Here is a 13,696-nt window from a genome sequence, read left to right on the forward strand (position 1 = left end):
GATGGCAGGAAACCCCAATTAATTAGAATCTCTCCCAAAAGAATTCCATTCTTACTAGTAGACCTGTAGTACAAAATACTGCACTTAGTTTTTTAGTTTTAGCAAAAATTTGTGAAAACTTCAAATTTGCCTTGGCCTGCAGAATTTTTACTATTTCTGGCCCCTTATAGGAAATGACTGACTCCTGTTTCAGAAAACTAGTATCAGGACTGAGTGTGGCACAGAAGGAAACTGCAGGGCCTGATTAGTATGTATGAACAGGAGCCGTAGCACACAAGGGGATTTTGAGGATGCTGGGCCAGACCAGAGGGTTGAGTATAAAACGATTGATGTGGGGCATCTCTTGTGACTCTGTATATAAATTCTAAGCATTCTTGGAGCCCATCCTAATCTAGAGTTGACCCTTGAAGCTTGGAGACAATGGCCTATAGGAGGGAGAGATGCTGGGTATTGAGAAAGGGGGTTGGGGGACTCAAGGTGGGCATGCTAGAGATGAGTATTTAAGGCCAGAAAAAACACCAGCTAAAAGATGGTCTCCTGGAAGGATCCAAGGACATTCCACTAAATTTGATGAGGTGCACCAGCATTTTGAGACATTAATGGGAGCTCTTGGCCAGGGTTGGCAGTAGGAGAAAATAGGGATAAAAAGATTCTAGAAGAGCAGAGATGAGGTGGTGGCAATCGTCAGATGGTGAGGTAAGCATAATTGTCATGATGGGCAGCAAAACCCGAAAGGCAGGAGCCTTGACTCGGCCAGATCTGTGGTGAAGGCTGTCGGACTTCTGTTTGTCCAGGGGTCATACAGGCAGAGCTCTGAGGTCTGTTTTATTTCCAGAATAGAGCCAGGTCTCAGGCCCAGAGACCAGCAACTGGAGTGGAGGAAGGGCCTGACAGCATTGCAACAACTATGTAATAAAGATTCTATACATCTTCCCCTCTGCGGCCAAGGGTAGGAAATGACCCAAGTCTCATATGCTGTTGGATAGGGGGTCTGAGTTGATACTGATACCAGGGGATCCGAAGTGCCATCGTGGTCCTGTTAAGATTGGGAGCATAGGAAGTCCAGGTGACATGGATTCCCAGGCCAAGTTCATTTCATTGTGGGTTAAACAGGTTTGCAGACCCCTTAGGTTATCTCCCTGAGTGAGTGGGAAGGGGTACCCTAGGCAGTTGACAGATATCCCACACTGGGTCCCTGGCTTGTGAAGAGTCATAATGGTAGGAAAGGCCAAGAGGAACCTCTCAGAAGGCATTCCCCATCCAAGACAGTGAACAAAGACTCTGTGATGTGTGTGCAATGTCTGGGGTTAGGGCCATGCTGAAACGCGTAAAAAAAAGGCAAGCCTAGCCCTTTTTATTTGCCTGCCTGTTCCCCAGAAAGAGCAGATGGATTCCAGCAGATGATAGCGAACGACCAGGAACTTAACCGCGTAGTTGCCCCAGTCACAGCTCAGTGCTTAATGTGGCGTGTTTGCCCAGAGAGATCAACAAGCCTCTGGAACTTGGGAAGCCCCTGACCTAGCGAATATGTTCTTTTCAAACAGAGTCAAGCAAAAGAATTTTTTTAAATGACCTTATAACATGGACATCAGAACACATTCCCTGTCTTTCTCCAAGTGTGTAGTAACTCCTGTTCTCTTACAATACAGTCTGGAGAGACATTGATCACCTTACCATGATCCACTATATTGATGACATGTTCATTGGTCTTGGTGAGGAGGAAGCAGTGAGTACTTGGGATGCCTTAGGAAGACACCTACCTATGTGCTAGGGGGTGGAAGATTTCAGGGCTCTGCCATATCAGGGATGTTTTCAGGGTCCAGTGGTCTTGGGCAGGGATTGGCTAACTAGGGTCCATGGGCCAAATCTGGCCTGCTGCCTGTTTTTGTAAATAATGTTTTGTTGGTACACAGCCATGTGCATTCATTTATTTTGTCTAGCCTGCTCTTGTGCTACACCAGCAGATAGATGAGTGAGTAGTTCATCAGAGACCATATGGCCCACAAAGCCTAGCAGACACTAACTCTCTTGAGCCTTTATAGGAAATGTTTGCTGACCTCTGGACCTGGGCAGCACTGGAACGTTTCCTCCAATGGAAAGGTCAAGATAACTGCATCACTAAGAAAGAGGCATAACTGTTGGTAGGACCTTTTGGATTTGGAGAAACCTTATTTTACACTTGAAAATAGTGCTCCTACCCAATTACCAGGTGACTAGAAGGCTGCCTGGATTCTGCAAGCTGCCCTGCCATCTGCTACAAAGGACAGAGTAGGCGCCATCATCCAGGTATCTGTGTTCTAAATGGTTTTGTGTGGTGTCTCTGATGTCTCACTACACAGTGGCAGCTCAGCCCCTGAGTGGTAGGAATCAACGTCATGTCCTCTGCAGCAGGGAGCCGTTTACTATTCAGAGCAGCTCCTGGAGCTACTGTGCTCACCCTGCACTGAGTGTTAGCAGTTGCATCAAGTCCTGAGGCTCTTTTACGGTATCTCAGTTTTGGTTTTAGTTTTTGTGTAAAAATTACTGGACATTTTGTTAGACTTGTTTCTAGGTATTTTATTATATTTTAAATGGTGTCTTTTAAATTTCTTTTGCTGAGAGTTTGTTCCTGGGACTAGAAATACAAGGATTAAAAAAAACAAAACTGGATTTTTATATTGACCTTTGTGGTCTTGCTAAAATCCTTACATATGCTGATTTAAATGTAGATTCTTTGGATTTTCTACATACAAAGTCATGCCATTTGCAAATAATGACATTTTGATTAATTTCTTTCTAATCCTTATGTACTTTTTTCTTTGCCTTGTCGCAAAGAAAGGTAAGTTTATTTTTTATCATTAGGAAATGTGATGCTGAACATTTGGGGTCAGAGGGCATCTTATTGAAAGCTTTCAATAATATTTCTCCATTAAAATACTCACTGGTTTTTGGTTGCATATCCTTTATTTAGGAGATCTCCATTTACTTAAGGTTTAGTATAAATTTATTTATTTATTTATTTATTTATTTATTTTATTTTTTTGTGATACGCGGGCCTCTCACTGTTGTGGCCTCTCCCGTTGCGGAGCACAGGCTCCGGACGCGCAGGCTCAGCGGCCACGGCTCACGGGCCCAGCTGCTCCGCGGCATGTGGGATCCTCCCGGAGCGGGGCACGAACCCGCGTCCCCTGCATCGGCAGGCGGACGCTCAACCACTGCGCCACCAGGGAAGCCCTAAATTTATTTTTTAATCGCTAGTAAATGTTGGATTTTATTTAATACTTTTTCCTTCTTGTGTGTCTTTATTCCTTTTATCTATCTTCCGATCACTCATTCTCTTCAGCTAAGTCTAATTGGTTGTTAAACATCCGTTATGTTTAAGAACTGATGAACTTTTAGTTGTAAAATTTTCTTAATTTTTTTTTTTTACATAATATAGAAAAATTAATTTTTTCACAATTCTGGTGGCAAGAAGCCAAAATTAAGGTGCAGGCAAGGCCATTCTTCCTCTGAAGTCCCCGAGGAAGAATCCTTGCCTCTTCTAGTCTCGGTGGCTGCCGGCAGTCTTGGTGTTCCTTGGCTTGCAGCTGCATTCTTCCCTCTCTGCCTGGGGTGGCACACGGCCTTCTCCCTGTGTCCAAATTGTCCTCCTTTTAGGGGGACACCTGTCATTGGATTAGGGTCCATCCTAATCCAATATGACCTCTTTTTTAAATGATTATATCTGCAAAGATTCTATTTCCAAATAAGGTCACAGTCTCAAGTACTGGGGATTAGGAATTGAACATACCTTTTTGGAGGACACAATTTAACCAAAACCACATAGGTTTAATTTTCTTCTGAAAATCTCCATATAGCTCATTCGTTGAACACATTACTCACAGTTTTTAAAGTCTGATCGTTCCAACATCTGTATTTCTGTGTTTATGTTGTCTCTCTGGCTCAAGTTTGTCTTTTATGCATGGATATTTTTGGTAGGGTACCGGATATTGTGTACTTAAGTTGTAGGCATAGGATGACTACAAGACCTATGTGTTGTTATTATCTGTGAGGGGATTGGTGGAAGGAATGCAACCAGATTTCTTAAAATTACCCTGAGAACATGAGAAGCCTAAAATGACCAATATGCATTCGGTGGGAATCATAAAACAACAATCTGAAAACAAGTAAACCTGTGAGCCCAAACTCAGAAAATTTTGCAGGTGCCAATTTGAATTTACATTATTGTAGGGGTAGGAGACCATATCAAATAGATCAGTAAAATATAAGTAGTATGTGAATTAGGGCCGAGTACAAAGAGAAGCAGCAGTGAACAGTGATGAGAGGTCGCATGTTGGTGGTACAGCTATAGAGTGGCCCTGCCCGGAGGCCTCCTGAAAGGGCCTAAAGGAGGAAGGGAATTGGTGATGCAGGGATGCTGGGGAATTGGGACAATGTCCAGCAGAGGGAGGGAAGCGCAGTGCCCTGAGGTAAGGCTGCAGCCCAAGCTGTGCTCATTAATACAACACTGCCTGGGACTACTACTCAGCAAAACAAAGTAATGAACTATTGGTTCATGTAACAATCTGGAGCCCCAGAGAATTATAGAATACTCTGATTGTATAACAGACTTTTATCCTTGATTATTTCTGAGTGCTGGATTAGAATTTGGTTTATCTTCTAAGTGAGCTATCTCTGTAATGTTCCAGTTTTCTGTAATAAGCATGAAAGGTGCTTGCATTTGGAAAAAAAATTAGATTGTTTAAATAAAAAGTGGGGAGGGATACATCGTCCCCAAGAAGGTACAGTCCTTGGGGTCTCTCTCAGATAGTGATAAATACCAGAAAAGGCAGTATAGCCTAGTCGTTCAGAAACGGCTCAGGAGTAAGATGACCTGTAAGAACCTAGGTCCCTTCTTAGGCACAGTGGGCATAATATGAATCCACATCACATAGGCTGCTGGGAAAATCAACATGTGTGAAGTATTTGTAACAGTGCCCATAAAGTACTAAGTGTTCAATTAAGTGGAAATTACCCTTTGCTTTCTCTGGTTCTTTCCTGGTCAGCCCCTCATCTAGGAGATGACAAGAGGCGGGAATTGAGACAAAGCCAGCCTCCCTACTCCCCCCCCCCCCCCGCCATCCCCTGTTCCCCAGGGAAAACAGGCCCAAGGAAGGGGTCTCTGAGGCACAGCAAGTAATTCCACACGGTGAAGCCTGGGCAGAGGCTCCTCCTCCCGTCCTATGACTGACTACCTTTCCCACTCCCTACTCCTGGGAGGGGAGAGAGGAGAGCTTATTTCCCTTGGGAATCAGCAGCCCAACTCCAGGGCCCATGCGCCAGCCTCACAGGCTAACACCGACTCAATCCTGCATGCCTCTCCTGCCACCTTCCCATCACAGTCCGTGACTTTTCCCAACCATGATTAACCCGGGCTCCCAGATGTCCTCCATGAGCCCCTTGCCCCAGCCTTGGACAGGTAGAATCAGCCTAAACCACCAGGCAGGAGCCTGTACTGTAGAAAGCCAGGCTCACTGACTTGACAATGATGGAGCTGCACACGTTGGGGGTATGGGGGTCGTGGGGCCCTTCGGTTGCTTATGGGAAGTGAGGAAACTGGCGTTTATTCAGGCGAAATTGGACAGGCTGTTTGGCAGGCTGAAAGCAGATCATGACTGTGTGTAACTGGTCTCCACCGCAAAGTGGAGCTGGGAAACCAAAACGTTAAGATGGATGTGGAATATTGCGTCCAGAAACCCCTCCTCCGGGGCTGGGCGCCCGGGTAGGAATTGAGGCTGAATCTCGCGTCAAAGTGATTTAGGTTACCCTGGCAGCATGGGGTTTTCTTACTGATTGGATTTCAAACAGCAGAGCATCTCACCGTTTGTGATGGTAGGAACCCGAGTTTCTAAAAGAAAGCAGTTGTCGGTCACTCAGAAGGGGGCGTTCTGCCAAGATCGCTTCCGCGTCTGCCACTCTAGCCCCACGTAAAGCCACAGACTTTGCTTTCTTAGGCGGAGCTCATTTTTACATTCTCCAATGCAACCTATTCACACCAGCATCCTCCTGTGTCCAAGGAGGAGAGGGACATGCACCCCACTCCCCAGGACGAAAAGGCGGGGTCGGAAGCCGCATTTGGGCGGATGACGCTGCGGCGCGGCTGGGCTGCGCCGTCCCTTGGGCTGCGCGCGCCTGCGCTCCTGCCTTCTTCCTGTTTCCGCCGCGTGCGCGCAGATCCGGGTCCCTCGATTGATTCCCAGCTCAGGATGGGGCAAAATTGTCCCTGCAGTGGCCGCACCTGCTTCCTCGTTGATCTCATCACCTACGTGCCAGTCACACCGACGTTCTTCTGGTCCTCAAAAGGCAAGAAACCAGTGTTCCCTCTACCAGGAAAGATGTTTGCGCAGCTGGCCCCTCCCCCCATTCACCTTTGAGGATTCAGCTCAGATGTCACTTGACCTGACCACATCACCCACTGCTGCCCATGCACCCCAGCCACTGCAGCACGCCTGTTTTACTTTCTTCATAGCATGCATCTGGTTCAGAATGCTGGGATCTTAAAGGCCTAAGAGGCCCCCCGTCGTAGGTCCCTGCCACACTTCCCTCACCTACCTTGGACCGTGAGTGGCTGCAATTTCAGCCAGGTATCCTGAGTCCCACTCAGGTTCTTGGAGTTCCTGCTGTAGCTCTGGGCCAGCCTTGGAACTGTCCCCTCATCTTGCTTATGTGTCCTATTCAAGGGCCCTAAACAGGTCTATGATCCTCATTTTTATTTATTTATTTGTTTATTTATTTAAGCCACACTGGGTCTTAGTTGCAGCACACGAGATCTTTGTTGCGGCATGCGTGTGGGATATAGTTCCCCGACCAGGGATTGAACCCGGGTCCCCTGCATTGGGAGTGCGGAGTCTTACCCACTGGACCACCAGGGAAGTTCCTGTGATCCTCATTTTTAGATCTCAGGGCCTGGGAGGGCTGCAGACCAGGAAGTGGGGTCCTCAGCCTCTAGAATCCCTTGCGCTGGCCTCCTGACTACAGCCAACAAGTCTTGGATCCACTATACTTTCCAGAGGATCTAGTACCACCCTGGGAAATGGGTGGAAGGTTTGGAGCAGGGCACCATTAAAGAGCTGGCTTGAAGCAACACCAAGACAGGTGGCTGCCCCCTCAGCCCAGACCCAGACTGTGAGCCACTTCCTGGCAGGGACAGGGCAGACGTCTGCTGCCCCAGCCTGTCTCCACCCCGGGGTCTCTGCCAGTATGCCTCAGCTCCTCCCACCTTAGGATATGGAGGTTGGCAAGCGGGGTGAGGCTGCAGGATGAACAGGCTGCCCAGGTGGGAGAGCCATTTCCCCAGCCCCACCCCGTGCATGCTGGGGCTTTTCAAGTGAGGTATTCCAGGAATGGACTTTGGACATACTGAGACCCAGATTGGCATGGATGGGTTTTGGTTCTAAAATGCACTATGCAGGGCTTGCTGGGATGTTGCTTATAGTGGGGTCTCACGGGACATTACCTAGAGTGGGGGAAGGGCCCATGGGTTGGTCTGAGAATTTCATAGGGTTTTACTGGGGTGAGTTAGTGAAGAAATTGCTTCATTTCCTGGGCTGTGTGAGCACTCAGTGAGGTGGGGTCTTAGCAGAGGGCAAAAGACTGGGGATCATTCTAGGTTACAGGGTGTCATGGGTATCTGGGTCATCGGGACTTATAAGGTCTCCAGCCAAGGTGTGGAAATTGTAAGGTTCTTTGATATAACGTTGAGGTGTCTTGCATCATGCATGGGTGAGGCAGGAGATCAATTATCAGGAGGTCCTCAAAGTGGGGGGCGTGCTGGGAATGGCTTCAGGACAGACATGTGGCCACCCTATGGGACCCCCCACCACCACCGCTGAGGGGCCTGGACTTTCCTGAGCAAGATTTCCTTGTCCCTTTCCAGCCTGCCTGTCCCTAACCAGACCCACAGAAGGTCATGAGACCACAGGAGGGAGGAGAAAAGTTTAATTTAGAAATAAGTTCTGGGCAGCCTCCTGAGCATAAGGGAGCCTAAAGGCCCACCCTTGGAGAGAAATACCATCATGATGGGTAAAGTCCCCCAATGGGGAGGAGACAGTATGGGAGCTGGTGCAGGAAGTGCCGTGAAGCCGGTCCTGTGCTCAGCAGGTACTGGCAGAGCCTGTGGAGAGAATGGAGGTCAGGTCCTCACAAACTGGGTCACTCCACAGACACCCCCCCCCACCCGCCTCAGGTGACCCCAAGGCAGGCTGGCTCAGGACAGTCTGCCTTACAGCATAACATTTATTAATTCTCAAATTATATGGCTATCCTGCCTGAGTGCCTGGAAGCCTCTCGAAGCCTGTCTCACCTGGAGTGATGAGTGGAACTGCCTTCTCGGGTAAGGAGCTGAGAAAGGAACACGTCAGATTAGCATCCTCAAGCTTTCTGTCCTTTTCCCCCACCAAGATTCCTGGTGCCACTTTACACAATATGAAGGGTCAAAACTTTCCCTGATTTGGGGCCCTTCAGGGTTGATGATCTGTGAATGACAAATCCCACTGCAAGCCCAGGGACAGCCAGGGGGCTGTCCTCTTTCTCCAAATTGTAGGGCTTTACCACCAAATAGCTCTGTTCTGCTCAAGGTGCACACAACAGGGCCCTGTCTCACCTGTGCTTATGATCTTGCTTGCATTTGCATTTGCCACCTGTGAAGGAAGAGACAGCCAGTGCAAAGAGCCTGGGGAGCCTGAGCCACCACCTTCCCACCGGCTCCCCACCCCCACCCTGGCCCCGCCAGTCCCACTGCTCACTCAGGGCAAACAAGATTCCAGCGATGCACAGGAGCGCCGCACAGATCACCCCACCCAGCTGCAGGCCTTCCCAGTCTAGGGGAGCATAGAGAGCGAGCTGGCACCAGCCTGGCTCCAGTCTAGTCGTTCAACAGATAGTCATGACCAACTGCTTGTACAGATGCACTTACATTCCAGGCAACAAGAAAGACAAGCCAGTAAATACATCATGTAATATCTGGTGGGAACAAGTGCTAGGAAGAAAAAACAAGCAGAAGAGCACAGAAAAAGAACGGGCTTTGAAGAATGATCCAGGAAGGCTTTTCTGAAAGGTGGCATTTGAGCTGAGACCTGGAGCACATGAGGGCTGTGCTGGGGGACAGTGCCAGGCAGAGGGAGAGGAAACCTGCTTGGGGCATTGTCGGGCGGCAAGGAGCTGGTCCTGGGGAAGGCAAGAGAGAGTGAGTTGAAGAAAGGAGATTAGCCAGTTGCCTCTAGCCCCTTTCCCCAGAAGTCTTCCTAAACATCCTGTGGGCACCTTACCTCCTTGCTGGAATGAAGTTCTCCCAAAGACCATGTTATGTGTCGGCCTGTCACTCTTCTAGTCAACGACGACGACGATGCTGGTTCTTTAATCCCCAGTCTTAGCCCCATCCTGCCCCTCCTTCCCCGTTCCCTCAAGCCCCTCTCTGTCTACACTGGGCTCCACATCACCCCTCACCAACCTCTAGCAAAGAGGTCCAGGATAGGCAAGGGTAGAGGTGGGGGGCAAGGGATATCAGCTCTTACCATAGTAGAAGGGACTGTCTTTATCTGCAGGAAAGAAAACATAAAATAAATAAATAAATAAGGACCAGAGCCAGGAGGCAGGATGTGGGGTCTTAGAGGGAAAACGTGGAGGCAGGGCCAGCAGGGCAGTTCGGGGCCTTACTCACCAACCAGGTCATTGGCTTCCAGGACGGGCAGGCCTGGGTGAGAGAAGCAGAGGGACTGGCTGTTAATTCGTGGCACTGGTCTCAAAATGAATCAGCAGCCAGGACCCCAACCCAGAGGCGCAAGGACAGCCAGCTCCGTTGGGACTCTGGGGAGGTGGGATGGAGGGACCCTGAGGTCACCGGTTCCTTTCCTCACACCTTCCCCAGCCCCAAACAGACCTGGGATTTTGTCTCCTACTTCCTGGTCTTTGTGCTCCCCAGCTCCAACCCTCCGTCCCCACCCCCCAGCCCTTCCAGCTATTTCTCAGGCTTCCTGCTATTCTTTCTCACACTCCAAATGGGATGGTGTGTTGGTATCTTTACACCCCCTCCTGAAAAGCTTCCTACACAGGTCCTGGCTAATGCTCTGCCTCCTAAAGAAGTACGGAATGCTGTTCTCTTCACGCCAACAGATGGTTAGCTCCCAAAGTTCCATTAACCAGGGTAACTTCTGCAATAGCTACTTCCTACCTGTACCATTACTTCCTTTATGTTTCTCTTTAAGTTGACAGTTTAAATGAAAACACGTTCATTCAACATCAGGCCCCCTTTGTGAGAAGCTGTCCTGGTTTTCACAGCCTTGGTGGGTGGGTGGGTGGGTGGGTGAGTGACAGCAGGGTCACCTCTGGGAGGACTCACCTGCCAGCAGGAGGAGAAGGCCCCGGACCACTCCCTCCATGACACAGCGGCAGGACTAGGCTGCAGGGGAAGGGGGCAGGCTGGGGTCAGACAGCCCCGTCCGGCCCCAGGCTCACGGCACTTGGTGACAAAAATCTCAAGGCTGCCCTTGCTTATGGGGTAGACTTGGAAAAGTTACTAATTTGTTTCCTTGTCTAGAGTTGATAATGGTAATGCCTTGTGGAGTTAAGTGCTTAGAGCAGTGCCTGTGCATAGTAAGTGCCATATGAGGTTTTGTTAAAATCTGGTAATCAGATGCCTGACACACCATCAGGAGAGCAGGACTGCTGTTCTAACTCAGGCTTTGGTGCCTGCCTTCCTGACCCCCGGCTCAAAGGGCTATGGTTGTCAGGCCTCAGGCTATCCAAAGGTCTGGGCCTGGAGCACTACCAGGCTGAATTCCAAGATAGCCTCCACCTAGGGCATGCCCAGGACTCCTCTGAGTGAACAGCTGGGCAGGGGAAGGGGAGGCGTTGGGGGCAGGTGCCAGGGACAGGTGCCAGGGACAGGCAAGAGCCTCCCACCTCAGCCCTGGCCAAGCCCTGCTCCAGGTAGCCCCAAATTCCACTCTCAGAGTACAGACTGCTGTTGGCAGGAAACTGCCTGGTGGGTGGGACATGGCTCCTTCTTTCTCCTTAGGGTGGGAACTATCCATATCTTCATTTACTAGTCCCTAGGGTGGCTGTGTCCTTGAGATAAGACCAGCTTTCTACCAGCTTTCTGCCTATTGTTAGCCTCAGGCAGGCATAGGGATTGTCAGTGTTCCAGACTGCAACCCCAGTTATTACATGCCAGAGAATTCCTCTCTCAGCCACTTAACAGCTGTGTGACTCAGCTGGGTTACTTAACCTCTCTGTGCTTCAGTGCCCTGTAAAAATGAGGATAATTATAATAGCAACCTCACAAGGTTATGACTGAATTACATGAGTTACTATATGTTAAGCCTAAGAATAGCGCATAGCACATAGTAAGTACTGAAACGTGTTACAATAAGTACATGTACAAGTACACGGGTCCTTTTGCCATAGGAAGGAGGGACTATTAACACGCTCCTTGGGAACATGGGGGTCTGTTGGCTCTGAGCAATTGCCAAACCCGGCCCTCCTTTGGCCAATCTGTCTCTCCCTGCCCCTTCCACCACCCTGGAATTCCTGGATCGTGAGGGTCACAACTGCACTTTACATATTCTTTAGCCAAAGACTGGCTCCTGTTTCCTCCAGCCTCCACCCCACCTTCCTTCCATATGACAGTGGGCACAGAGCAGGCAGCCTCCAGTCCTCCAATCCCCCAAACACACACGCGTTACTGAGAATACTCAGGCAGCTACCACCCCTTCCTCAGACTGGTACCCCCTCTGCCCCCACCCCTTTTCCTAGGAGCCCCGAAGTCCTGGTGGAAACATGCTCACCTGAGAGCTGAGTGCAGAGAGCTGGTCTGAGGAGGCTCCTGGAGCTGCGTCCAGCCCAGGTGGGTTCCAGCTTTTTAAGCCCAGCAGCCCCACCCAGGGCAACAATACTCTCGAGCCGAAGGAACTGGTCAGATTCCTTAAGATTCCTGCAGTTCCCTCTCCCCAGTGCACTCTTAAAGGAGACGGCTCACCTGCCACACCCACCGAGCAGAGGGCCCCAGGCCCTCTCAGAGGCTAAGCGAAGGGAGGGGAGGGGGATGGGCCTCAGACCCGTCTCGTGAAGAGAAGGGGGCTTTCAGTTTCCTTAGCTCACCTAGATCCTAAACGAGGGGCCCAGAAATGTGTGGAAGGGGACAGGATATTTCTGGGTACTTGGGCCAGAAGTGCGGGTTCCAGGACTTCTGGGGGGCGGGCGTTCGGGGAACATCGTGTCATCGAGGCGGTGGGGCTGGCCTTGAGGCTCCATTTGCTCGGCCGTCGCATCGCTTTTCCTTGGACTGGGTTTCATGGGAGGAGAGCTGGGGCTGATGGGCACCCCACAGGATCGCCCACCCTCTGACCACGTCCTGACAACCACTTAGCCCTTGGGGACCAGAAGCTGGAGTCAGAAGCCCCCCACCTTGCCCTCGCTTTCCTGCCTGCTGCCTGGGGGCAGGGGTGTGAGATGGGGTGGTGGGGTGAGGGGAGGACCACCAGCCCTGGGATGAGGAGTGGGCCGCCTCCCTCGGCGGACCCCCGCGCCTGCCTTGTGCACCACCGGCCAAGCTCTTCCTGTCCCTCACCCCACCACGTGCCTTCGACCTGTGCCCTTGACGCTGGACGACCACGGGCCCCTCTATTCTGCTGTCCCCCCTCCCTGATTCCTCTCTTTTCACCCTCTTCTCCCACTGCGCAGTGACCAACTGAAGCAGGACTGTTGCCGCCCTTATTCCCAATACTGATAAATAGATTTTGATTGAATTGTTGAGGACAGGAAGCCACCAGCAGCTCCCAGTGCTGGGGGTCAGAGGACAGAGCCCTGAAAGACAGGATGGGGAGGATTCAGGTGAGTAGGAAGCCGGAGGGCCTTCCTAGTGCAAACATGTTGCACCTCCTCACGAAAACCTTCCATGGTGCTTCCTATTTTCAAGATTCGGTTCTTGCTCAGAGCTTAAGACCGGGGCTCCCGGACCAGAAAGAGCTGGATGTGAAGCCTAGCTTGCCACTTGCTCACTGGGAGATCTCAGGCAGCTCCTTCATTCTGAGCCTCAGGAGTAACGGGACTTCCCTGGTGGCGCAGTGGTTAAGAATCTGCCTACCAAAGCAGGGGACACAGGTTCGAGCCCTGGTCCAGGAAGATCCCACATGCCGCGGAGCAAGCCCATGCGCCACAACTACTGAACCTGTGCTCTAGAGCCTGTGAGCCACAACTACTGAGCCTCCATGCCACAGCTACTGAGCCTGCGCGCCTAGAGCCTGTGCTCTGCAGCAAGAGAAGCCACCGTGATGAGGAGCCCGCGCACCGCAAAGAAGAGTAGCCCCCGCTCTCCGCAACTAGAGAAAGCCTGCACGCAGCAACGAAGACCCAGTGCAGCCAAAAATAAATAAATAAATTTATTTATTTTAAAAAAAATAAAATGAAGTAATAACAGGACATATCTTTGAGGTTTGGGGTGGAGGGGCTGCAGTGGCACGGGGCCAACCCATGGCCAGCCCTCAATTTGTATGTGTGGAATGAATGCTTTCCAGGCCCTGTGTGAGGAGAGTTTGTGAACCTCGAGAGTCAGAAGAACCATTAATAGCACATACTTTGGAGTCAAATCCAGGCTCTGTTAGTTACTTGCTATGTGCACTTGAGCAACTGACTTACCCTCTTCCTGCCTATTTGCTCATCCATGAAGTGGGAACCATGACTG

General features: G+C 50.4%; 1 protein-coding gene across 1 annotated transcript; it reads right to left on the reverse strand.

Annotated features, from left to right (window-relative positions):
- Window positions 1-8,019: 8,019 nt before the first annotated feature.
- Window positions 8,020-10,394, reverse strand: FXYD4 (FXYD domain containing ion transport regulator 4; the record flags this gene model as incomplete). Its single annotated transcript, XM_082604683.1, has 7 exons — window positions 8,020-8,131; window positions 8,321-8,358; window positions 8,621-8,657; window positions 8,763-8,837; window positions 9,531-9,554; window positions 9,677-9,709; window positions 10,355-10,394. The coding sequence occupies 7 exons, from the start codon at window positions 10,392-10,394 to the stop codon at window positions 8,112-8,114; spliced, it is 267 nt and encodes an 88-aa protein (XP_082460809.1). The 3' UTR covers window positions 8,020-8,111.
- Between the last annotated feature and the right edge of the window lie 3,302 nt (window positions 10,395-13,696).

The sequence above is a fragment of the Mesoplodon mirus genome (assembly GCF_964341445.2).
Source record: "Mesoplodon mirus genome assembly, chromosome: 2".
Classification (NCBI taxonomy): Eukaryota; Metazoa; Chordata; class Mammalia; order Artiodactyla; family Ziphiidae; genus Mesoplodon; species Mesoplodon mirus.